The sequence below is a fragment of the Athene noctua genome, chromosome 7 (assembly GCF_965140245.1).
Source record: "Athene noctua chromosome 7, bAthNoc1.hap1.1, whole genome shotgun sequence".
Classification (NCBI taxonomy): Eukaryota; Metazoa; Chordata; class Aves; order Strigiformes; family Strigidae; genus Athene; species Athene noctua.
The window spans coordinates 16,595,925-16,623,573 of NC_134043.1; the positions used below are offsets into that span (position 1 = coordinate 16,595,925).

General features: G+C 40.0%; 1 protein-coding gene across 2 annotated transcripts; it reads right to left on the minus strand.

The window, feature by feature from the left end:
- Nucleotides 1-5,426: 5,426 nt before the first annotated feature.
- On the minus strand, nt 5,427-27,578 carry ERCC3 (ERCC excision repair 3, TFIIH core complex helicase subunit). Of its 2 annotated transcripts, none has more exons than XM_074910675.1 (15): nt 27,521-27,578; nt 27,184-27,389; nt 25,646-25,882; nt 24,941-24,990; nt 23,048-23,183; nt 22,671-22,838; nt 21,411-21,615; nt 20,421-20,735; nt 19,103-19,287; nt 15,933-16,135; nt 12,376-12,472; nt 12,074-12,191; nt 10,774-10,892; nt 7,079-7,231; nt 5,427-6,236 (listed from the first exon to the last, which is right to left on the minus strand). In XM_074910675.1, the coding sequence occupies exons 1-15, from the start codon at nt 27,537-27,539 to the stop codon at nt 6,102-6,104; spliced, it is 2,346 nt and encodes a 781-aa protein (XP_074766776.1). In that variant the 5' UTR covers nt 27,540-27,578; the 3' UTR covers nt 5,427-6,101. The 2 variants fall into 2 exon arrangements, with proteins under 2 accessions (XP_074766776.1, XP_074766777.1); XM_074910676.1 differs by having other exon boundaries at nt 27,184-27,391; nt 27,511-27,539.
- Nucleotides 27,579-27,649: the final 71 nt, after the last annotated feature.

The following is a 27,649-nucleotide window of genomic DNA, read 5'->3' on the forward strand; positions in this document are numbered from 1 at the left end:
AGGGAAATCTTAAAGTATATCACTAACTTTGAATAAGATTTTATACTTACTGTCTGTCTGCTTTTAAAGAAAAGGTGGAATGTATGTGCCATTTGAGAACTGTACTAACCAGGGAGTGCCTATGAGACACCTCCATACTACCTACTATCTTGGTATTTTTATTAGAAAGTGCCATCAGTGTTTTACAAACAAAACCAAAACCACCCCATCCTGAAGAATTTCCAGAATAGGTAGGAGGTGACAGCTGAGTATACCAGAAAGAAATAAATGAAGAAAGCACAAAGTAGCAGTGCATTAATGATGAAAATTGCTGAATTTCTTGGGCATAACAGCAAAGGATTTAAAGGGGAGTAAGGATGCAGTTCTGCAAATCTGTATAAAGAACAACTTCCTTGCACAAAAGGTGGTGTGAGTGGATCGACAAAAAATTTTTACGTAGTGCTAGTTGTGAACCAATAGTAGATCTGAGGATCAGTAGGCCTAAAAGGCCAACATAATATAGTTCAACATAAGTGAATAACTTATGACAAGAAATGTCACAAAATAGGTTATCAGATAACCCTATTTTAATGTTCAAAATATTTACATATAATAGATATTTATAGGAGGTTTGTTGGATGAAGTAGAAATGCAGAGCCACAAGCAGATGCAGGCTCAGGTACACAAATGCAACACTACAGTAATTATCAATAATACTATAGTAACCATCAGTGCAGATACAAGTCTGTTTTTCTAGGTGAACTATAGAAAAAGAATACTCCAGTCAACAATAGCCAAACTGTATGGTAGTTAAATAGCCCAATACAAGAAGGGAATATCTATGAATGTTAATGAACACATGGGCTACCACAACGTGGAATATGTAATTAAACTATTTGCTTCTCTTTGTTGTGCTAGATCATAATTGTGTGGTTTTGTTTGACTTTCAAATTAGAGATATTAATGTATGTATATGCCACTAAGATTGCTGCTTTATTGACACACTTAGCATCCTTACTACTGCGAAATCTGAGTTGGAGGTCAAACTTGCAAATTGACCACGTTAAATGATCAACATAATGAGTAAACCCCAAAATTTATGCTACAGGAGATAGGTGAAGCTCAAATAACAGTTTCCTAGAGTAGACTTGAAAAAGAGGAAGAGTGAAGGAAAGAAACCAATAAACATTTGAAAGAGCAGCAGAGAGTTTTACATAGTGAAAGGTTTAGGGTGTAACCTAAACTGGTGGAGGGATCAGCAGTGCCTGATCCCATTTTCCTCCCAAATATGATCACAGACTTGTTTCAGGTAACAGAAGTCCAGTAGGATGGTCACAGAATTCCCAGAACTAATGGTGAGTGTAGCAGCCATGATATAAAACCTCCTTCCAATCCACATAAAACCACCAAACCATAAAGAAGGGAGAAGTTATGCCACCAGCACTAGCCAACCAAAACACATTTATGTGACTTGGAAGATAAATATTTTCTCCTGCATCTACGATCTTCCAGCGTGTATATTTATCAGACATCTTAACACCTACTTGAAAACACACAGTTCTTTAAATTTAAACAATGACGTTTGTCCTAGCCTGTCGGTCTGTTGATTTGAAAACTTGTTTTATGTAACAGTTTGGACTTTTGTTATTTCAAACAAGTTGGAGCACATGCCCCTTCACAATAGAAGTGTTTCAATTTTAGTTAACTTTTGGTATGTAACAAGATCACAGTATAAACTAAACTTGGCTATTGACAATTTAGATTGTGTATTATTTTTGGATGATAATTTGTCTCCAAATCCATAGTCATACTGTTCTCTCAGTCTAGACCCCCCTAGTGGGGTCATATTAATTGTACTTTGTTACCTTCACTTGGTTATTTCTAAATCCATTTTAAACTTGCCCTCCTCTTTGCATGAACTCTGACAAAGTTCAGCTGAAGCTTTCTTTGTGTCCTAATAATGTCAGTATTCAGAGTCAACGGTTACATTATCATCTTACCAGAAATTCTGTTTTCTTAGAATTATTCTCACTTTTTAGCAGTCTTAGTTATATCTGGCTTGTAATTATTTGAATGTAATTTTATGATATACAGTATAATAAATATTGTACTGCATGTTTTAAGTAACTGTTTAAATAGCTAATCCATCTATAATTTAGGAAAGTAAAAGAGATTTGATCAGAGGCATTTAATTCTGCCCAAGTAACAACTCAGCTAAGACTGTACAGATAGGCTCTGCAGAACATCTGCAAGGAAGAAAAGCTGAAAAGGTGCTGAAATACTAGAAATGTAAACAAAAATTTTCAGTGCCATTTGAAACATCTCTTCCATAGTCATGATTTTTGCCTTTTCTGACTATCCTCAAACCAAACTTCTGGAAGATATTTTCAAGTTGTGAAGTTATGTCTTTGGAATTTTAAATGCTTTCTAAATTCCCATGCTTTTTCCTAAAAAGGGGAACAAATTTGAATTCAATGTGCAATGAGGTGAGAACAGAGCTTACAGGTAATTTACTATTGAAGCATCTTTAGTTTAAAAGAAAAATCAAAAAATGTTTCTCTCAATCTTTGGTTTCATCTACCATGTGACAACAATCAAAATCTTAATCAAATATTGTACAAAAAGAAGGTATTAAATCAGAGCAAGCTAGCCAACCCCAGGAGTTGATAGCTCTGTGCATGATTTACTGTTCAGTGCCTAACAAGAACCCCATGAACTGGCTGCAACAAACAAAGAATCCAGCTCTACTTGTAGACTTTTTGTAGCAGGTTTAGATCCTTATCCTATGTTTCTTACTGTGTACCACATTAAGTTATCCTGAGAACCACTCGCCTTGAAGTCCCAAGTTTTTAAACACACTAGAAAAAACGTGCTACTAAAAATTATGGCCATGAGAAGGGCATAAGGAACCAGAGAAATAGAAACTGGGTGTAGTTTAGTGCTCTGCCGAGCTGTAATGCTGCTGAAATTGCCACGCCAATGTCACTGTGCCCTTAGTCTAGAAGGCCCTCCTAATGAGTAATGATATCCTTCAAGCATTAATCCCTCACAGACAGATACTTGCTGGTTTACCATGAAGATGAAGAGCACATAAACACAAGTTTCAGTATTGTTGCCTATCAGAAACACAAGGAACTATTAAAAAATGACAATTCCTCAAGAAGATTAAGTTTCCTCAGTACAGAATTCAGCCTAACTAAGGAGGTGGCCAGAGAGCAGAGAAAAGGCTTTTATTTCAGCAATGAAACCTGAATTACATCCAAGAAAAATCACACCTCCTCTGTCCAGACTTCCAAGAAATAATGTACTTACCCCAGAGTTCACCTGCCTCTGCCATTGCTCATGGTGTGAAACACAGCTTTGCCACACCAATGTTATTTTGCCCCAGTTCAGCTGGAGCCCTACAACAAACAAATCCTTTCTGGGTAATCATCTAGCTATCACTATTCATTTGCAAGTCATCTGGATCCACGAACTGTATTGCACTGTGCTGCTGCTAGGAAACACGCAGTGTTGTGCAAGCATACTCTCGTCAGGACAAAGGCACCTCAGAAGGGTACGTACACAGCACCGCAATGACAGAAAGCAACATTTTCTTCATGTGCACCATTTTTAAGGCAAATGTGGAGCTCTCAGCCATGTTGTTTCCACAGTCTACTTAGCACGGGATCTTGCTATCCATTTGTGCAAGAGAAGCGTTGGCCAACAAGAGCGTGTGAGGACCTGACTGCACTCCCAAGAGAGCTGGGGCCCGGTTTCTTTGGATTCAGGCCTCAGGGCAGTGAGAGCCCACCACGCCCTGCCTGGTCATGGTGAAGCGTTAGGGCTGGAGTCTACAGTACTGCTTCAAATAAGACACCCACCTGATAAAACGTAGCGCTGAGTTTTGTGACTGAACAAGACAATAGAGTTTCCTAGAGAGCTGGGATTGCAAACTATTTCTGGAGCAGTCTTGTGGCCGTTGGGTCAGGAGCTCTGCCAGACTGCGGGAGCACCTCAGCACTGCCGCTCTGCGGGAGTAGTGAGGGGCCAGTACAAGAAAAGCCCCAGGAACCAGCGGTGTTTCTCAGTGACTGACCCCTATCTGGAAAGCAGAACTGACTATATTCCAGTACAGATGCTATCATACGCAGCAGCAACTGTTTTGTAGTAAGTAAATGCATACCAGTCTGCCACATGCAGCTACAGTCTGGAGTAATAGCAGGCAGTAATTACTGCAGTAATCATATCAAAGTAATTAAATCTAAAGTTTGAATACCAACACACTATTACAGAAGCATGGAGTCATTCTTACCTCATAAAATCATTATGCTTTATTGATGCTGAAAGTACCGCATCCCACACAGACCCATTACTTAGAAGAGTAAGATCATCAGTCACCCTAGCAAAGATTTATGACATAAGAACTACAGTGCTGTCCTAAATCCAGCTACTAGTGCCACAATTACAAAAATTAGTACTACTATTAAGTCATTTCCACATTTAGCAGGTTGGGTTTTTTCAAGTTTATGAAGAGTGGAGAACAGTTCCAAAGCAATTCATAAAGCATCTTAGAATTATGCAGAGGGACATGGGCTGATTTGCCCAGCCTTCCCATTGTCACAGAGTCCTCCCATTATACTAAATTTTCATTTTTCTAACTCTTGCCACAAGAGCTGGTCTGAACTACTGTTAGAAGTAAATAAAGCTTTAAAACTGGGGAGAGAAAATCAGCACCAGTATACTGCACATTAATCTCTCCCATACAAGCCACTCAAGCACTGTCATGGCTGGTCCCAGTTTGTGAGACAGAAGACTCAGAACAAAAGAACCAGGCATTATGGAGTAGGGCTCAGAGACTAAACAAAGTTTAAACTGAACCAGATCAGTTCTGTTTTCAAAATTACCTGACCCTGATACAGAGACTGTAAACAAGCACCATGTGTTCTGAATTATGCTTCCAATATTTCTATAATCTCAATTTGTGAATTTATGCTAGTTAAGAAGCAGAATATTGTTCTGAAGCACGTTTGTCATATAACCAGCATAACTACCATATATACGCCTTTCAGTACGGTAAAGATTTATACTAACCTATTTTGAACTAACAGATCAAGATCAATGTTATTTCATAGGTTGCTCCTAAAGCTCTACAAACTCTCAGCAAAAACCCACCTCATAATACAATACCAAGTAGCATAACCATTACAATATTAAGGAGACGTTATTTAAAAAGCATTCTTCTGCCACAAACCACCCCCACCTCTCCTCAAATTTTCTAGAAACACACTGCAGTCTTCATGAAGAAAAAAACCCCAATCTCAGGAATCTTTCTTCACACCTCTGCTTCCAACTCACCTTTTGACAAGTCAAAACACTTTTTGATTCAATAATTTCTGCAGTGACAATGCACTGGTTGGCACTTATGATGGTTTTATTGCATGGCTGATAAATAGAATATAAATGAAAAGAGTTAAGAGCTTTTATTTCAGCTTCTTGACAGCAGCAAGAAAAATGAGGAAAACAGCACAGAATGTATTGGTATTTACTAATGCTTAACTTGAGTTCACTTTGGAAATAGAGTCTCCCTTTCTCCTTGTCTTTGAACTTCAAAGTATTTCCAAACAGTTTGTTAGAATTTTAAGACAGGTTAAGCTGTAAGTATAAATTAGCTCCCAGTTTAAAAATATTATGTAAAGTGCTCCTATCAGGATTTGTTCAGCTCAATGAATGATTTTTATTTAAGCATTTTAAAAAACAGTATTTTGTTGGGCAGACACAACAATCAGATAAATAACATTTCAAACATCAGTACAAACTTCATTTACAAAACCTTTCCAGAAGTCTTCTGAAAAAGGGTCTTTAGCTGATAAAAATAAATTCTATTAAATTACCCTGAAAAACAGACAGGTATAACCAGGATCCAGTCACTGGATAATATCTTTTCTGGAGTAAGATTTAGTTCCTTTTTGCCTTTCACATCCACCCATGAAAGCACATATATTGCTAAGTAAATATGTGGCTATATAGATGCATATAAAAAGTCTTTTGAAGGACCCATCAGAAATTTCAACTCCTTATTTTTAGTTATGGAAACAGGTACATGGATCCAAAGTCTTAGCAAAATGCACACATGAAGGGCATCATTTCCGGAAGCGTTTAAACAGTGGATGGATGTGTTTATTTGAAGATGCCTTACTCCGTGAAGAGTGGTACTCCATGTAAACCGTATCATCTGCTCCTGACATAGAGCTCATCGTGCCCGTACGACGTGACACCTGCAAGTAAGAGGAGAAAAAAAAAAGTGCTCGGTGTGTGATTAGATAGACTGACTCTAACCACTGATGCCCACTGGCTGCTGGGCAGCACTGTTCATTTAGTGACCTCAATGCCAAAAAGCCTTCCGATTTTTTTCTTAAGAAGAATTTTTACAATGAAAGTCACTGCCTGCCACTTACCATAAGTATACAAACATATGTAAGGTTTAATATGGAAAGATACCTTAGAGTGGGAATTCCTAACGCATTTCAGCACAATGCCATTTAACTAAAAATTAACCTGAAAAAATTAATTACCACATTGTACCTTGACTTTAACTTCGGTATCAATAAATGTTTCCGGCTATTTATTTTCTTAATATCTGTTGCTGAAAGTGTCAAACTACTATCTACAGTAACAGTACTTCTCTTGAAAATGAACAGAAGTGGCCCTTATGCTTCTGTCCTCTGGGCATGAGGAAATCAGGGCATGATTCAAGGAGCACAGTGCCACCACAAAGAGTAGGTGCTGTGACATACATGCATCTTAAAAATGTTTTAAAATATTTTCATTGCTTGTGACTTAGAAGGTTTACTTCAAATTCTCTAACAATAGATCTGTTATCTCCTCCTTCAAATATGATGGAGAAGGACATGAATTCCACATCTAACTTCTTTCTAGTGCCCAACAAGTGAACTACTCAAATAGCTAAGTGCTAATGCAAGTTAAAAAAAAAAAATCTGTTCTCCAATGTTTCACAAAGACACTAGTGCATCAATGATGGCATCACATTTAGAATTAGAATGCAATGGTCTGGTTCTGTCGCATTTGCGGTCATCCTTTTCAAAGCATTCTTCATTACCTGAGCCGACTTTGAACCATATTCTCCAGCGACTACTTCCTCCTCAGCATCCAGGTCAGATGCTTGCAGGACTTTCTGGAGAAGCTGCTGCTGTTCTTCTTTGGATGAAAATGAAAGTTCTTCTTCTTCCATGCCAGCAAGCTTTGTTATTACCTAAGAAGCAGAGCACCGTACAAGTTGAGGGCTCTTCTTCCTCACTGTTAGCTATTCAAAACCAAGACAAGGATTTCTGATTCCATATCCTGTTGGAACTGCCTTTGAACTTTTATTAATGATCTGGACAGCTTAACACTATGGGTAGCACAGATAAATATAAAATCTTGCTAAGTCATGTACATATATATACACACATACATCCCTTGTTATATTCCAGCTGGAAATGCATACAAACCTTTGGGGTAAAAAAGAAGGGGAAAATAAAAAAGAAAAACAAAAGAAAAGCTATGGACAGAGAATGTCAGACAAACACTGTCCATACCAGCTTAACCAAGAACCTGACCAAAGCACATAAAGCTCAGATGCACATTCAACGCACTGCAAGGTTAGCTTCATGCTGTGGGCTCTAGATTTGTCTAGTTTAAGAACTAGTACTTTATACTATATTTAACAAAAACAATCCACTAGCTTTCCAGACACTGAGATTTTTAGCAATACATTGAGGAATATGGGAATAAACCCCTAACAAACTGAGATGCATGATCACTTGTTGAGAGACAAGGCCTCAACCTGCAACAAAGCATCATCATCAGAGCAAAACGACTCCATGTTTGTGTACTTAGACACAAGGTAACTTTGCTGTTATGTTTGCTCTCTATGAAACTCTTAAGTAACTCATCTGATAACCATGGATGCAGGGCACATGCCATCTACTGGCAATATAGTGGCATTTACTCCATTAGCTGAAAAACCTCATCTAAAGAACTGAAAAGCTCTCCAATTTCTGTTATAAAGCTTTACAACAGGCAGCTTGCTTTCTTAATTAGAAGTATTTTGAAAGTTTCACAAGAATTTTTCCTGCAGTTAAATGCATTCTGGTTACCACATGTTTATACATGAGAATCTCAGTTTTCCCGTTAAGTTTCCAACTTGAAGAGGTTTTGAGAAAGACATCCTACTTGATTATGTAGTGTTTCCCCTCCTCATCTTTCTTTTTCAGTCTATCTCTTGAGCCACTACAATTAGATACTAATTGCTTCAGTAATCTGGGGGATCTGATCACAAAGACAGATAAAACAATACAAATACAGTTTAAGGCAAAAAAAATCCACGTTAGACACAAAGTACTGCTTTTGAAAAACAGGGTAATGAAACACTAGAATGAATAATCACTCTTTTGGGCTTTTGTCAATGGCAATTTCTAATTCAAAATGGATGTCTTTCTGAGAAATTTCCCTAAGCTTTAAGAATCCATTCAGGGGAGCAACCTGTCCTACTATATGGCTAAAGGAACACTGTGGTTCCCCCTTCTTGTTCATTTAGAAGCATATGTGTTACGATTATCTCAAAAATAAGGAAAAATGAGTCACGAAAAGCAGTTTTAAATTGCATTAGCCAGTTTCCAGTTGTGGTTGCAAAACAGTGCTAATGTGATTCATAGAACGGAAAGAATTCCCACTGCGTCATCTTTCGTTTTAAACTGTTCAACAGATGCCAAGTTTAGAGTTATCCCCAATTCTTTGATAAAGTGAGGAGTTCTGCTATTGATTTAAAATTTAATATATCCTACATTCAGTCTCTAAATAAAAACCTAAGTAATTAAACTATCGTTAGCTAATCAAAAAAAACCCCACTAGATAATTAGACTCCCAGCAGTAAATTGTGATGACAAGGCTCCTATTTAAGAATCAGACAAATAAGTGATCTAGAAAAAAAAAAAAATTATTCCAGTCCTCTTTTTGATGCAAAACAGATAATGCAGCTTTTGAGAGATGGCAAGAAGAAATTAAGTCCTCAGAAAAAAACTTGAAAACTCTTACCCTTTTAAAAGGAGTAATGAATTTTTAGTAATTTAGGCATTAGGAACAAATATTCTGAAGGAGAGGGCATCAGCACTGAAATAATTACCTAAAGATGAGGTAGTCTCCAGATTTGGAAGAGTAAGAAGGCAAACATGTGCTGGGGATGACATATACATAGTTGATCCTGCTTTGGAATGAAGAAACAGAATAGATGGTTTCTTAGAAGTTTCTTCCAGCCCTATTATTTTTTGATGCCAGCTATGGCTAAAGCTTAAAATCTGGACAACAGCAGAAAATACATATTCTAACGTTTTGCTCCTAAACTGCAAATAAAGAACATTCCACTACTGCTCAGCTAAAATGTTGCTCCAGATACTCAGTTGACACTTGCACTGTTTTTTTTTTTCTGTATTACACCAAAACTCCTAGGACTAGGTGTTCCTTGCAAAGCAAAATCCCTCTATTTCAGCCTCTTAGTTCTCAAATCCAATGCATTCAAATATACATAAAGGGATTTCTCTAATCTTCTTGGCTATAGCCACATAGATGCATTTTCTGTAATTAGTTGCAGCTTAGTACTGATCTATAATTTTGTCAAAATACATTCACTATAAAGCAAAACAAGGTTTTTACCTATAAAGAGTGTGACATGTCTGTTTTGGTGTAAGGACCTCCTTAAAGCTCTCTTTAATAGGCCAGTAATTACAGACCATTATTTATTTCAGCATAGCAGCAGTTCAAAGCGGTTTTACCCGTTGGGATATCCTGCAGTGCCTGTGCCTGTACACCTCATGAGGAAAAGCTCTTTAACAGCTATGCTCATCTGCAATCCCACGGAGGCTGCGTGCCCTTGCACCTTGTGCAATCCTTGCATGATTCTGTCAATGCCCTAAGCATGATCTTGTTCCCTAAAGACAGATATGGGAGCCTTATCTTTTCTTCTTCTTCTTCTCAGCAATGTTTCTTATTGGGAAGGCTGCTAATCAGAGAATTAAACTCCAGTTTCTGCTAACACAGAACCACTGTATCAACACATCTGCATCCTGAACCATTTTCTGTACCACTGTAGGCTTTGGGCAGCACTGTGGAGACAGTACACAAGATTAGTGTGTGGACAAAGATCCCCGAAAGGGATTTGTTTTGGAATGGGTTGGTAGACACTTCAGACACCTAACCTTGTGATTCCCAGTCAGATGCATGAATGTAGGGTGAATGAATCCTGCCTGTTGTATGTTGTCATTAGCCACAAGGAAAAAAAACTTTTCTCCCCGTAGCAAAATGTTGGTCTGAGACTGCAGTTCTTTGTAAATTACTTGTGACTTGTGATGTTTTGCATGTTTTCTGAACAGCTGCTGGCCACTCTGACATGAAACCTAGCAACAACGCTTTAGGCATAACCAGTATGACGATGCATTCAGGAGGCCTGCAGAGGTGGGCAACGGAACAGCATAAATATAAACCAACCATGCAAGAAACATTCTGCTTCATTCACCAGCGGGTGCTTGGTTTGAAGTTCAGATACTTACCTTTCTAGAAGCTATGCTAAGCTACTTATATCTACCCTCACAGCAATATAGATGAGAAAACAATACTGGAACAGTTCTTGCTTGCAAGCAAAACTTTCATTAATACATTACACAACCAGAATTCTGAAGTATCTGACCTAATACCAACATGAAAGAATATGGAAGTTATATTCTTAGGCCCCAAGTATAATAAATAGAAGGGACAAGTTACCTTGAAGCTATAACCTTGATCTACAAGAAACCGTTGTCGCTTTGTTGAATATGCCATTTCCTGAGTGTCTTGGGATACAAGAGAATAAAAAAAGGCATTGTATTCCTCTGCAACCATGCCTAGGAGACAACAACATTGAGTGATTAGCTCCATTTGGAACACTGCAACAAAGAACAAAAAAGGACTTAATACTGAAAACAGGTGTTTAAATAAGTTGTCTCTACACAAAAATCATTTGCAAAGTTTAGCTGCACCCAGACCTTACAAAAACTGATTGACAAAATAAATCGAAAGAATGGAAATTCCTACTCTTGTTCTTAATAACTTGAGAATGGGCAAAAAGGAAAAAATGGAAAAAATGGAAATGTAGACTAACACAATCACACTGGTGTTCTGAGAAGAACTGCTAGGCAATGTGAAAGATAGCGTTATTTTAAAATCTAGTATGTAAAGAAGTAAAAGGTCAAGAGCAAGTATTGTAACAAATGTAAAAAAAAAATCAATAGAAAAAGACAAAGGAAAAGTTTTATGAATGTAAACTGGAGTTTGAAGTGGTTTCGTGTTAAAGAAGGTGAGACAAAGATATTTAGCTAAGAAATCATAGGGCTATTTAAAGCCCAATGATATACCAGGCTGCGTATAGTTTATTTTTTTGAACTCAAGAGTCCCTAAGATCTATGACCCAAACAGCACTGGGTCCTCTTTTAAAAACCAAGATTTCACTAAGACTTTGTTAATTCACTAACATGAATGTTTTTCATGTTTCCGTAGGCGTTTTTAAACAAGGTCTCAGCTGTAACAAGCATAAACTGCACATAAAATAAGTGTATGCAGATCTTAAATCCAAGTAGAAGGTATTTTAAGAATCGTTTTTCTAAACAAAAAGCTCCTTGGTATGCTTTGCAAAAACACAGCTAGTTGGAAACTAAATCCCATTTTTTAAAGAAAGTAATCTGCAGTATCAAAAATGTGCTTTCTAGAGACTTGCTTTTTATAGTAGTACTGTGATTTTTTTAAAAACAAATTCATGTTGAGGAAATTATCAAGAAAAAGTGAAAGAACCACCAAAGAACAAGAAATTCATTTTCCTTCAGCATTTTTTGTCCTTTGGAAGTTTTCCCAATGCAAAGCTTTCTGACCCAGAAAATGCTTCATTTCCGTTCACTGGTATATAGGCGTATTCTCTTTGACTAGAACATAATCCAAGGGCAATATAAAACAAGTGGCATGAACCTCCAGTTTCTCTGTAGTCTATGATCCTGCAACCCAAGGCCCACAGCTCAACACCCACTGCATTTACCTTTTTTGGCTCTCAGCACTCGTCCCAGTCTTTGAGCCTCCTGTCTTCGAGACCCACCATGGGATGAAATCTGAATCAGAACATTGGCTTCAGGCAGATCGAAGGATGTGTCACCTACCTGTAACAGAGAAGCAGCCTCTGAGCAGTACCGTACTTCCATATGTCATCAGCAAAGACTTAATAAAAAGTACACCTTTGTGAGCTGTGATACAAAGATGTCAATGGACAACATGCATGTGTAACTTGCTCTTAAAGTTCACTCCGAAGATGGATACAGGGACATGCCAAATGTCCTCACTTACCTTGGAAATGAAAATAGTGTTGATTTTTGGATTGTGCTTGAAGTTTTGTAGAATTTGCATTCTTTCACCTTGTGCAGTAGGACCATATATATAGGGTCTGAAAAGAATAGAACATATGCAAATTAAATGAATTCAAGATTTCTTAACCATCTCTTATGAGGTACTAAGATACCCATGGCAGGGAGCGCAGTACACATTTGAATGATACAAAAACAAACCAGATTTTGCTACAGCTTGGTTTACTTTTAGCTTGTTTGGCTCTTTATGGCAGCTACACGGTTGTTTGTGGAACCCTATGCAGCAACCCAGTCTGCCAGAAATAAATTCTGACAGTTATAAATGTTGTGCAATTACATGCACCAGTGAAGCTGTATATCAACAGACTGAATACATTTGCTAAGCCTAAATGAAAGACTGAAGGCAGCTGTTAAAATAAGAGATTTTTTCCCTCAAATCTACTGAGTTAGCACATTGACAGCTGCAACCTTTGCTTCCTATTTAAACACTTGAAAATCCAGGCTTCTCTACCAATGATACATTCAGTGTCACAAGCTGGCTCCTGGATGTTGTTCTGGGAAAATTATTCTTGCTTTTGAAGCTAACTTCCTGCCCCTCCTAATACCTTCTGGACCTACTGAAATAAGAACAAGGTCCCAAAAACTCCTCGGCCATGAGCAGCTCACAGTGGCATTTCACCTAAGCTTTCTAAGGTTTGATGATGAATCACCTGGAACATTTAATATCTTAACCCAGAAGGCTCACACAAACTCTCAGTCACCCACAGACTTCATGAGTAACTTGGGCTACTATGAATTTTCCAAGAAAATTTCTGGCTGTTTTCTTCCTGCCTGAGGAGAGGGTTTTTTAAAAAAAAACAGCTAGAAACAGCAAAGCCCACATAAAGAATGAGAGGCATGCAGGGGCACATAGCCATTACTTTTTCATCTGTTGCACTACTTTTCCAAATGCTCATTAACAAGCATCTCCAAATACCAGGAATCAAGTTCTACAATTTCTGTTTTGTTCACACTTCCATACATTATTTCTAACACAAGGAACCAACCTCAAACGTTTCATTTAACTTTTAATATTGCACATACACAGGTGGTAGCTGAACATAAACATGCAGTGCACAGCACTAAGGTTTTGTATTCTTATCAGCTAATTCCTGTGTGTTGGCTCCTCTTGCTTTCTTCACTACAAACTTTATTCCAGTTTTTCTTCTAACAAACAATCCTAGTCACCTCTAATCTAATTCTTCTATTTAGTGTATTTAACCAGATTTTTAGAAAAACACAGCTAAAAAATGAAAGTGGCAAATGAGTCAACTCTGAAACAATACTGTTATTATTCAGTTAATAGCATTCAGTAACATTTTAAGCCTTATTTAAAATTTCGTTTAATATTTAAATTGTGATGACTTTAATCCCCAACAAAACTTAAATGGAAGATTTAAACTGAAATTAAAGCATTTGTGAGCCTTCTGTTTCCTAAAGCCACCAAGAAGGGTTCAAACACATTTTTTAAGAACAGAATAACCTGGAACTCCTGTCTATCAACCATTTTATGGACCCTACTTGACAATAATTCATTAACACATAACCGAGTACCTTCCTGAACCTACAACATCCAATGCTAGACTGATTCTTTTTTAAACAATTCCTTTTCCTCACTGCAAAAAGACAATTGAGGGAGTTGCAAAGATAGATCCCCCTCCCATTAACTGACATAACTGTCAAAACCACAGAGGCACAGCCCTTCAGAAACAGTGATTTAAACATATTAATAACACCATGAAAAAACAGTCAGCACATGAGCTATACTATACTGGCTGACAAACTCATGACAGAGCAAAAGCTGGCAAAACAGATTTGAATTCTGTGGCCCCAAAATTATAGTGAAAATAATTCCTGTCATGTGCATGGCCTTTCCCTGCCAGCACCAAGGGAAAGGAGAGTAAGGGAGAAGCCGCAGAGCCGGTCAGACCACGGCCATCTCTCCCTCCTCGCAGGAACCCACCCACCCCGAGTGCTTCAGTCAGGTCACAGAAGTGCAGTGCGAACTATCCCGCTGCTGGGCCAGCACAGGCTGAGCAGGCAGCCTCGGCCACTACTGCTGCACCCGTCGGGCTGCTCTCTCCTCCTTACACATGTAATTCCTGCCCCACCCAAACCAACAGCTCCCTTTGCTTCAGCTTGCTCACAGCAAACTATGAGAGAATATTCTCTAGTTAAAATAAAGACTCCCTCACCTTTATCCAGCACTGCAAACCTCCTTTCTTTCTAACACTGACAGCCCTATAACCTGGAGCTCCATACATGATGTGAGAAATGGAGAATTCACTCAAGAACACGAAAAGCAAGCACCTTTCTTCAACTGGTTTTCCTGCCATGCTTCCACAGCACCTACCCCACTTAACAACTGCTGTGCTACTTAGCAAGTGCCCCCTCCCAGCATCGTCTTTGCTAAAGGCTTTTTTGTGGTGCACTGAACACTGTTAGAAACATTCCAGAGGCATCATTACGGCTAATCGCTGTCCAGACAGATTAAAAAAGAGGAAAGAGACCATGGGTGTTGGAATTCATCCAGCACCATTAGCTCTGCTTACTGTTTGATGTCACAGCAAGCCAGCACAACACGGCTGTTAATCTACAGTCAAAACTAATCATGATTTTTGGGAAATGTTAGGCTTGTTTGTGGTTTTACTAAGAAGTACTGCTGAAATTCCTAGACATGAAATCATACACAGTTAAAATGCCCCACAGTTTCCAGCAAGCAAGGTGCTATTTGGGCTTGTCAAAGAAAGGATGAGGCCAGCTTCTATACTTATTTTCCCCAGTAACTGCTCTATGTCTGATCTTGGCAAACACTCTCCCTGATCACCCCTCCCCAAACCCCACTGACACACTGAAGCTAACCCCGCATTCAACTCTATTTATACAACCTTCTGTTACCACACTCATGTAAGGAGTCATTTAATGTAGCCGAGAAGCTCATGGGAGCAATATCCTTTCATTTATCAAAAGATTACAGTAGTAATCTAGACAGTGCACTGCTACAGCACAGATTCCCCAAAAGTTTGTCTTAGGTTTTTTAGACAAGGTTTAGACCAAGACAACCTGAAGAGGAATGTCTTGGATCCCCAAAGATCTTGAAAGATCCAGGGAGTGTCTATTTGAAAACCTTTGCCTCAGAGAAATATGGGAAGCTACCATCTGTTAAAGAATAGTGCTAGTGATATTTTTTTTAAAGCCCCTCATTTTTCCACTGGCTTTTAATGGAGAAATACTAACAGTCTTCCAGAGAAATCTCAGATGAAAACTCCTCTGAGGCAAGTGCTAATCAGAGATTCTTTTCAAACAGTTCTACACCAAAATAATGTTGCAGTGCCAATAAAATCCACCAAAAAAAATACCCTCCCAAGCTCCTTTTTATATAGGAGGATTGGAGTTAAATCAAAGTATTACAAGAAATATCTAAAGACTACTGAAAGCTCTGAGATTACAATTTTCCAGAAAGGAGGAAAATAAGCGCCATTGTTGGCTGTGAACACTTACTTCCCAAGTCTGATTGCATACTCCTTCAATGCAAACACATTGTCAGCAAATACGATGATTTTATCATTCCGTCGCTCATGAAACTTAATCAGGAACTGGCAGGCTCTGAATTTGTTTGGGTTCATGGTGTACAGCAGTATTCGCTTCTTTGTTTTGATAGCTACATATTCTCTATAAAATTCAGGTGACATTGGGCACCAAACCTAGAATTAGAAAACACACACACGCACAAAAGTACCCCTCTGTTATTAGTTTATTTTATTCCAGTGGGAATTGAAAAGATATTTGGGAGACGATAACGCATTATGGCTTTCTGTATGGTGCAAGCCACAGATTTTAACACAGTAACTTCTGTACCAAAAAGAAAGCTACTCAATGGTGTAGTCTCCAGCACTGCCAAATGTTTAACATCATTAATATTCTGGCCTTCCAAAATGCTTTGGCAGTGAGATCCACAACAGAAATAGGCAATGGGATTGGGACAGGACTGGAAGATACTTCCTTTATGTTTCATACTTAATGATTTTACTGTATGTTACTACTTTTTACAGCGCAATAATTAAGGGAATGAACTGTGTAATCTCCCTGTCACAGCGGTCAAAGCTTTTCCCATAAAAATTAATTTTCATCCATATTCTGAAAGCTAAGACACACATTTAGTCTTCATTACAGAACAAATTTACCAATCTTATTTTCATACACCCACAAAGGAGTGAACTTTTAACAGCTGTTGAGTCTAAAACTTCCAGAACACTAGGATTCATAAGAATCTTTCAACAGGTTTTCCTAAGCAATTATTTTATTATGTAAATACAGATCACAGTACTGCACAAGTCTAAGCTTACTGAGATTTTTTTTTTCCTACCGTAGCATGAAAATAGAAGAAATTATGAAGGTAAAAAGTTTATGCCAATGCAATGACACTATCTATAGCATATAATGACACTCTGCAGTGCCTATAATTTAGAAGATATTCCTTCTGTTGTACATGGGTTATTCCCCCATATTCATTGCATGGTACAAATTAACAGAATACTGCAAAGAAAAGCCTCTTCCATAACCATCATTCAGCTAAGGAAGTTATGTGACAATTCACAGGAGTTTATTTAAACAACCTCAATTGTTCTGTACTGTTAAGAACTACTTTTTGTTTCAAAACATTTTTTTCCAGTGAGTTGAATGCCAGATGAGGCTTTTTTCATCCCCGACTACATTAACAATAAATTTATGCATTGAATAGGCTCCATTGTTATTGTATGCTGTCTACATGAAAGACATAAAATTGTTAAATCAGAAGAGAGTATTTCAAAGTGAGAATGAGATAAATAACATTTGATTGTAGTAAAATAATTAATCTATTGCTTAATGCCTCTGACTACCTGGCAAAGTGAATATATTTTCATTTATGTCTGCACTCTCTTCTGGATTTGGAAATGGGTGAGATCTACTGCTCACCACAACGATCTCCTCATTTTTATATTTTGCAAGATGCGTGCTCCAAGCCAAAAAAATTAGTAAGGTGGCTAGAAAAAAGAGTATTTGTAAATTACAAAACTCTGAAAAGTATAGTTAAAGAACAGGTTTGTTCTCTTTTTTTTAAGCTTCTTTTAAGTGTGTTGCTTGTTATCTCTTAGAGCAGTGAAAGACTAGTACCTGCAATGACTATGACCTGCCTTACCAGACAGCAGCACTGCCCTCTCTTGCCACCTAGAAAGAACCGCACTTCAAGAGCAAACCAGACATTTTCCTTGGCTACCGGGAATAAGTCAAGTTGATTAAAGATGCTACCTCTCAACAGCATGTCAAGAAAATCCAAACAAATATGCAGTGCAGTTGTGCATGTATTAGACTTGCTATTTATCAGTCATCAACATTGCTTTTTTTGATTCTTTGCTTTTTTCAAAGTCTAAAGGGTAGTTCAGAGACTGAGAAGAGTTATGCTCCCAAAACAGAATTAAAGTGCCTAAACAGCCAAATTTGAATTTGCAGACTGGTTACTCTCCCTTCAAGCTAGTTACTTTCTAGATGCTCTTCATTTGCATTACATTACTTAAAAATAATTGTGGGTTTTTTTCATTCTACAAACTCCATTTTCTAAAATATATATATATACTGTAGAATAGCCGATTTGGTATTATTCCAGTGCCAGAGCTAGGAAGAAGTGTGTGAAACTAGCAAGACAGCAAAAAAGCACCCCAGGAAAAAAACAGGAGATATTTACATTATGAAACTCTGTCACAGCACGTTGTAGGTGCTAAAACTTTACTTCTATTCAATGGAAGTCTGGACAAGTTAATGAAAAAGAAACCCACTGATGGTTACACAGAAACCACATACAGCTCATAAATGACTGATGGCTTGGAGAAGTAACAGGTATGTTTGCCCTGCTCTTATATGCTTCCCTAAGTATCTTCCTTGACAATTATCAGAGCCAATATACTAAGTTAGACCTTTAGTCTGACCCAGAAAGGTTCCTGTAACATTCCAATGTGCTTGTGTGAAAGGTTTCCACTTTATCTGATACCAGATTTTTCTCTCATCCACACACTGGAAAGAACAGAGGTCAGACCATTATATTGTAAAGAAATGGTAAGATTCAGTCCTATGTTTTTAATTTTCACCCTCAGGTATTCAGGTCTGAAATAAGCTTGTGTTTTCTTATGTTTTTTAAACTGTCTTTGTTTTAAGAGCTACAAGAATTTTCCTCAAACAACTAAAGACTGTCTGCGAGCCGAAGTCTCTATAAAGCATCTTCCAGCATACCACCTGATGTTACGCTCATCATAACACAATGTTAATGCTGCCACAGAGAACTGAGCTTGAGGTAAGTCAAGTCAGACAACACAAATGTCAACTGCATCGAAATAAGTCGACAAAGCTGCAACCTCTGTTCACATTTCTGAATGCTGACTTGGGAGACAGCTGATCAAGCACCACAACCCCCACAAAGAGAGAGTGCTGAAGTCACTCTGAAGAACAGGTGGCTACTCCATTTGCCATGTGTTTGTATTGACCAGGCACAGCCCTGACTAAGCTACAAAGTAAAGGAAAAGTCATAAGGGCACCTTTTTTCCCAGTTAAATACTTATTATTTTATAGATCTTCCTTAAAAAAAAAAAGTTATAAGCATACTAAATAAACACTAGAAGTACCAAAAAGCAGAGCATCACCTCAGCACACTGGACTTTAGCAATGTAGCCACTGTTCTGCAGCTCCATCCAGTTGGCTTCATAGAGCTTTGGTCCAATCAGGAAGTTCAGGTCAACAATTTTATCATCTTCTCTGACCAGGGTAGCAGTCAGCCCCAGTTTACAATGAGCTTGTACAATAGTGAGCACACGTCTGAACATTTTTGCTAAGAAATGCAAGACAAATTTTCTGTTTACTTTCCTGAATGGATTTAGAAGACAAATACTGCAACTTAAGAAAAACACTTTGATCAACTCCTGAACAAAAGCAAGCACAGTGTTGGGAAATTTTACCCCATTTCACATACACTTCTAACAAATCTGTGTTACAGCAAAACTTTGTACTAATTGCAGCTTTAGTTTACATCGTCAGTGCACTCTGAAAATCCTAGTAAACCTTCTGGCATATTTATATTTTATATTTCCCAAAATAAAATTAATCTATTCAGAGGTCACATGGCTTGCTTTAGGTCATATAGTATTTCATAGGAAGAAGTATGACACAAGGACTCTTTAGTATTGCTAGAGATCACAGCGGGGATTCAAAGCCTTAATTTTTATGAAACCAGTAAAGAACAAAAGTGAAAGAACGATGGCAGCAACACACTGCTTTGGTAAAATGGCAGTTAATCATCAAGGTCTACTTCTGAAATCCATCATTCCTGCAGACACCAAATTATATTCGAATGAAATAATGAGAATGAGGTACAGCAGCTAACAGAATTCTGGGGGGTATTTTTAGCCAGGATTATTCCACAGATTTTAATACTACATTATGGCTTTCCAAGAGTATAGATCTCAATTACATAGTAATTTCAAATCCAACAGCTACTTCTGAACAGTAATCACTATGGTTACTCATATTTTATTGAGTAGAAATAGATATTAAAAGCTACCCTACAGTGCCACTACATCTCAAAAGAAAAGAAGGCAGATGAATTCCTTTCCTGTTCAAATTTGCCTACATCAACATTACTTATACATAAGTAATTCAGGTATCTTAAGAGCAATTTATCAACCTACAGAAAATGAGAAGGCACTTATTATATATTTTACACCACCATTACAGAAAACACAGCACCTAATTTGAAGGGTTTCAGAAAACTAATGGACAGCTAAACTCTGTAGTATCAGGGGAAAAAAACAAAGAAAAGGCAGTTTACTTGTCTCAAAACCCAAGGCCATGGGTATACTCACTGTATTAATCATGAGAAAGACAACAAAAAAACACCACTTCTAAAAGAGCAGAGTAACATTAACAGTGTGTATAACGTGAAAGGTTTGCACACTGTTTCCTTACCAGGGATAGTATGTACTTCATCAAGTATCATAAGGCCCCACTCTTGACTTTTAAGCCACTCCATTACTCTTTCTGCTTCCCAGGACCTTTTAGTTGTGTGTCCCAACATGGAATATGTGCTGATAGCAATAGAACAGCCAATGGGCTTGTCTTTGGCATCAGAAGTGAACCGGCAGATCTGGCTGTCGTCGATGGTGGACCACATCTTGAACTGGGCTTTCCACTGCTCTACAGACACTGCAGAATTACCAAGGACCAGGCACCGCTTGCGGACGGTACACGCTGCTGTCACGCCAACTAGAGACTTGCCAGCACCTGCAGGGGAAGAAGAGTGATGGTCGTTAGTCATCTCTCAAGTATCACTGGAGCAGGAGGGAGGAAAAAAAAAAGAGCTAAGGAAAACAGGAAATTTGTGAGAGGATATGGGATGATGTAAGGGCATTCTTCATGGTTTTTTTATAGTCTTGTATAGTCTTACAGAAACGGAGTATTCGCTTCTGAAAAGCCAGGTGGATTGTCTACTGCACACATTTCCTCAAGAAAATAATTGTAAACATGGCTTTGCCAGTTAGAAGCAATCATTTTAATGCTTTCTTAATTTCAAAAGCATGTTAAATTACAAGTGGCTACAGAAAGCTTCCCCTAAATGTGATCTATCCCACTGCCCCCACCAGCTATGTTCGGTCCCTCCACAGCAAGTGCTTAAACCTTTCCATTCCTCCTTCACACTTCTTCCAGCATCCCTTACACACTCTCAGGCCCTCGCTGTATTTCCTATGTGCTTCCTCCATCCCCAGCACCAAAGGCACTGGGATGCAGTCTCCTGTTGTCTCCTTTTCCACCATTTCCTACAGGTTGTACCAATCATCACATTCCTCATTTCTTTCTCAAGAACTACTGTTTGAAATCTAAGCAGGTCTAATATTCAGAAGTTACTTTACTACAGATGAATAAAGAACAAAACCCCTAAATACCAACCCAGAAACTTACCACATGGCAAGACGATAACACCAGACCTGGCTCGCCCATTTCCAAACATCTTCCTTAGACTTTTCTCTTGATAGGGCCTGAGGACAGCTGTAGGTTTCAAATCAATATTAATATCAGGATTCACAGAATCATTTCTAAAATCATATTCTGCCAGCAAGGGGTACTCCAAATGGATACAACGCTTCTGAAGTTCTTCAATCATCTCCTGAAGAGGAAACAAAGGTTCAGATGGTAAATTCTCCACATCTGAGTTAATTATTTCTTTTTTCTTTTTTTTTTTTTTTACAAACAGCTGAGTTATATGTAGTACCATTTGAAGTTACATTTATTTTTTATGGTCATGACGTCTGCAAAAGTTAAAGTTACTTTCAAAAACTTTATTTGTGATCACCCCTGCCACCCCTTAAAAAAAGTATTTTAAATAACAAGCGATATTAGACAGGACTATTTAGACAGATGGAAGAACACGACACATTAATCTCAGATGTGTTGTTATGTGTTGTTTATCCGGCAGTGACTAAACTACACCCTGAAGTCCTGCAACAAAGAGCTCTGTAACAGACACAAAAGGTTCAGTGTGTTACACAGAAGGACCTACCAAAGCTGCACATTTGTTATCTGGAAAATCTCCATATCCATACATACAATGTCAGCTGATTCATTCACTAAGATTGTTGGGTTGGTTTTTTAAAACAAATAAAATAGCTACTACATTATCTTTTTTAAAAAAATCTGTTTTTCCCAATAAGGCATCAAAACCAACTTGAGAAATTCTACTAAAGCTCTCTGAAGTTCAAGCCAAGACTGCTCCCACCTCCAGCTACCCTTCTCAAGTTAAGTCAGAACCACAGAGTTCCTTCTGCATGAATCACAAAACAAACAGGAAAAAAAAAAGAAAAAATAACCCCAAAAGCTATGAAACCAACAGTAGATTTGCCCTCCACTGGATTCTCACTTGTCTTGCACAAAGCAACACTAAGCTGCTCATGGGGGAACCTCCCTTAGTCTCTGGAGTCTTCTTCTGGCCTGTGAGCACTACACCTTGTGAGCAGGGAAGGAACAATACTTAGTCTGCAGCCCTCTATAGAAGAGGAAGACTCTAAGATTTTGGAAGGTAAAAGGAAAGAAATGTTAAAGACTTCCAGAGAGCTCCCCTATCAAACAAAGAGCCACAGTACTTGATGTTCAGTTCTCATGCTTATTTGCAAGTCTTGGGCCCATTCCCCAAAGCTACAAATGCGGAGACTAAAATGTTCATACTTGCTTGACTTCAAAGGACACTGTCTGTGTTTCCTCCTCCTCCTCATCATCATCTTTGTCCATCTGCTCATAAAACTCAAATAAGTCAGCCGCAACATCTGGCTTAATCTGAGCATCTGCTCCCTGTGATGTGGACGGACCAAACCCACTTTCACTGGATTTGGAAATCTGAAATAGATGGGACAGGAATTTTCACCAAGGGTTTCATTAGAGACACACTCCACCCCCACCCCCCAATCTGAGCTCATTAGGGAGGCAGAGATCATTGCTGACAGAACTGAAAGCAACTGCTGATACAACAAACAATAACCACTCTAAACTACTCAAACAGTTTATCCACTGTTAATTCAGTAACTTTAAAACACGCCCAAACATACCGCTGATTTACTTGTGAATGTCTCTGTAATAAGCTCTGTTTCTTCACCCTCAGCATTTCTCAGGCGACAGTCTCTGATTACATGGTCTTGCAGAAGCTGCTGAATGACATCAGGATGGGTACTTTCCACAAAATACCTAAAATTAAAGTACAAAGAAAAACATTTTTATGAACTAATGAACTGAATAACTTACAGGAAGAGTGATATAGATGCTTAAATATATACCTATCCCAGATGCACTCTCAAGTATGCAATCTTGAATACAATACAAAAATCAAGAAATTATGGCAATCAAAATTTTAAAAAGATGCCTCATACCAAAAGCATCATGTGATTATTCATCTTGCTCAAATGTTCTTTAGCATAATATGAGTGGGAAAACTCCAGAACTGCCTAGAGAGAGCTCTCAGATATGTATCTTATTTGTGACGTGTTGTGCTGGTTTAAGCCCTGCCGGGACCAGAGACCACTTTGCCATTGCCCCTCCCCCACCCTCAGCCAGTCAGGCTGGCAGTGAGGCACAAACCCCAGGTTAAAATAAGAAATGTAATACAACAGTGTGATAAACAATCTGAACAACAACAGTAGCAATGACAGTAACAATAAACAGCAATAACAGTGAACAAGACAAAAGATATACAGAGAAATACTGCAATGGTTACAGACAGCCCCGTGCTCCCCGCGACCAAAGCCACAAAGGAAAAAGTTCCCAGGCCGGGCTGGACCTGACATCAGCATTGTATGAATAACCCGGCTGGAGATCCCTTCCCCCTGTCTGCTGGGGAAACTTAACCCTATCCTAGCTGAATCAGGACACATGTGATGTGACACAAGGCAATTTTTTGGAGACTGAATTGAGGTGAGTCTGTGAAAACACTGGATGTTGTGCTTTAAACTCTTGTCCACAGGACCAAAAAACCCAAAGACAAAAATCCAAAACCTCCAAAAACCAAACTACCTAAAAATTTAAATTAGTGTGTCCCAAAACTGTTTACTTCCCTGGAGATTCATCAACACTGATGCTGGTTAGAGATTATAGTTAAAATATGAGACAAAAGAGACTGAAGTCTTAGTGGCATGGAAGAAATGTTTTTCTCAGAAACACCTAGGAAGCAGACAAAAACCTGCTAGTAATACTAGCATTAGTTCTACACGAAGCAGCAGGTTCAGAAAAGCAGCAGCACAAGCAGAGCATTATATTATAGTCCCAGGGCTTATCTGTGCCTGGCCAGACAACAGAGAACTTTGCAAAAGAAATAAAAGAGAAAGAGAAAACAAAGGCAAGGTACAGACGTAGGCTTTAGGTTTCTGCTGTCTCCTTCCTTTCCCTCTCCCTATTGCAGAATCACAGGTTTAGATAAAATTGGTCAGCTCTAAACTAGCTGACCCCTCAAGGTCCCTTCCAACATTACCCTCTGGGTTTAAAACAAATCAGATTCAACCCAGCAACAAACACGCACCTCTTGCCAATGGATTTGCTCATCCTTCCTGGATAATGATTACAAGTCAGAATGTACAAGACTGAAGGACACCTTTAGAAAAACTTGTCTAACCTGGCTCACTTAGATTACTAAAGAATGAATGAAACAATCATCTGAAAACCTTAAGGATATATTGCAAATCCAAGCAATAAAGAAACAAGCTAGAATATAAAATTCTTAACCTACTTTTAAAAATGTAGTGATAACCAGCAGTAGTTCAGGACAGCCAAACTGAATTAATTGACTAACGTATTAAGCGCTTTCAACAACTGAAAAAGTGCTCTTGTACTGACAGATGCCACACTCAGTTGGGAGCTCTAAGACTCAACAGCTCCTAAGACCACTCATTTATGCACAGCTGTGCTTCTGGAGGACTTCCTCTGCCACACGAGTTAAGGAAAAAGCCACTTACCTGTTATGTTTCAGAACCAGCTTCACCTTCCCGTAGCTGACAGTACACAGCTATGAAAGAACAAGAGCAGTCATTAGGAATACGCAAAAGAGTGATTCTACGTTTGGAATCAAACACTGCGATGCAGTTTAGGTCTTTGTGGGGAAACGTGGTATGTTAAAATGTTTACTTGCAATGTTGTTATACTTATGGAACAAACCTGAAAGGGTGTTTTCAGAAGACGTACACATCATCTCACACAGATCAGTCACAGATATTCAGTTTTGATACCCAATTCCAGTCTGCTTCCAAGACTGCAAAAACATACTTGCAGGATAAGGTAGGCTATGTTTTATAGCACCCGGCTATTCCAGACTGCTTCCCACATTCACTCTTCTTCCAGAGCAAATCTGAAGAAACTTTCCCCACGTACAATTCCTACTGGCTGAAAGCATGCACAGAGATGCTTGGGTACATTTTTTTTAAAAAGAAGAGATATAAATCCCACACAGAATATATTGTGGAAATAATATGTGTGCAGCAATATAGTACAGAAAAAGGCAAAAAATTGGATAAAACCTCTCTTTTCTTGAAACAGTGATGGAACAGAATAAGAAGGTAAAAACAATGAATGATTAAAAAAATAAATCAATTAAGCACAGGCAGCAGGGAAGGGTTTTAGTAGTAGCAGTAGATATATTCCCAATGCCAATAAAAGAGTCTTACCTTGATAAATTGAATTATTCCGTCTGGGACACCAGTTTTGCTCAGTTTTTGTAAATAGTCTGTGATGTCACTTGTTTGTAAGCCAACGCTAACAGCAGCGTACAGTGAGTAAGCAGTCAGCTTGTACTCGTGAATGTGGGTTGGTCTGCACACAGGCTCAGCAATAGCAACCAAAAAATCCTGTGCGTACTTGTAAACTGGAGAAAAGGCTTCCAGAAAAATATGGCCATCGGGAGCCTACAGAAATAAAAAGAATTGCTGAAGGCACAAGTGTTAGTTGAACAGAACCAGGAATTTCCTATAAAGCAGACGTTATGATATAGGGACAGTCTGCTATCTGGGGAGTAATGGATCACAGGGTTCCAAAAGAAAGTGTTTGCCCTAATGACAAAGTTACAAGAAGAAAGTAGACACAGACAACTTTTGTCTTCTGCAAGCGTCCAGACATTGATTAGTCCGTATCCCTTCTATGGCACTGAGAATAAACCACACCCAGATCGATGGAGCTCTTCCAGACAGACATGTTGGGGTGTTTTTTCTTTTTTAATGCTAAGGAAATTGCTTGAGCAGAAGCAAACTTCCAGCCCTATTCCCCTGAAACCAAACTCCTCATTCATTTTACATCAATTGAATGAAAGAGGAAAGATAGCATTTGGGCATCACAGTGTTCAGTTACAGACACCCTGCAGATGCTGGCAGGGCAGCCACCTCTTCTCTATACGCTTGTACTAGTGGCCAAGCCTTGGACAGGTTTATTAACGTCCCTTTCAGCACAGAGAAAACAGATGGTACCAGCTGCAGAAAATGAGACTAGCCTGTATTAAGGCTGTTTCATTCCAACACAAAATTCCCACTGCTGTGTCACAGCAACAAGAGATCCCCCCTGTGTCACCAGGCAATGCAGTCGCTCCCACGAGGCGTTCCGCTCCCTCCCAGAAGCGCCTCCCCAGTCGCTGGCGCACCCACAGCAGGGTATGCGGGACAGAGAGCGGACCAGCAGCTGGGAGGGGAGCAATTCGCCTCGCGTGGGGCTCCCCCGCAGGGGCTGGCGGCCTTATCTGGGGTGGCCTCACGCTGCTCACAGCCCGGCTGTCCCCGCACAGGCGCTGCAGGTACCGCGCTCTCCCCCGCCAACAGAACCAGCGCAAACGTCGCTCCGAGGGAGGCGCCGGGGCCAACCTCAGGAGCGCGCTCCCTCCACACAACCCTTGTCCCTGGTGCCCCCGCTTGACGCCGCAGAGCCCCGCAGGCTTTGCCGGGCGGCCCGCGGCACAGCGCCGGATCCTTTATGGGGGAAAAAACCCCAAAGACGTGCCTGTCAGCTTCCCTTAAAACCCTACCGGTAAGAGACGGCCTCATCGGTACAAACCCCACCGGTGAGGGGCGGACTGACAGCCACCGGTCACCCGCCCGCGGCTGCGGCGCACCCGACGCCCCGGCACACGGCAGCGGGCAGGCGCCCAGAGCTCAGGGGGCAGGCGCAGGCCCGAGGCCGGGCCCCGCGGCCGCCCCGGCGGGGGGCGCCCGCCCGCACGTACCACCCAGAGGGGCCGCGAGGCGTGGTCGGCCTTCAGGGGCATCTGGTGCCGGTAGTCCTTCGCCCCGTACTCGTCCACTTTGGTGCCGCTGTCCTCCACCTGCTTCCCCGCCGCGGACGGCACCGCCTCCTGCGACTCCTTCCCGGGAGCTTCGTCCTCATCGTCGTCGTCGTCATCGTAATGGCGCTTCTTGGACTTCTTCTTGTCTGGGAGCAAAGCCGGAGCTGTGACGAGGCGGCGCGGCCGGCACGGGGGCCCGCTGCAGCCCGGCGGGGAGCGGCCCGCCCCGCTGCCCCCCGTCCCCGCCCGCCCCGCGCCCCCCGCGCCCCCCGCTCACCCCGCTCCTTCCTGCCCATGGCCGCCGCGCAGCGCCCGCGCCCGCCGCGCGTCACTTCCGCCGCGCGGGAGGGGAGGAGACACGGCGCCGGCGAGTTTGTGTTCCCGGGGCCGCCCCCGCGGCGGGGGG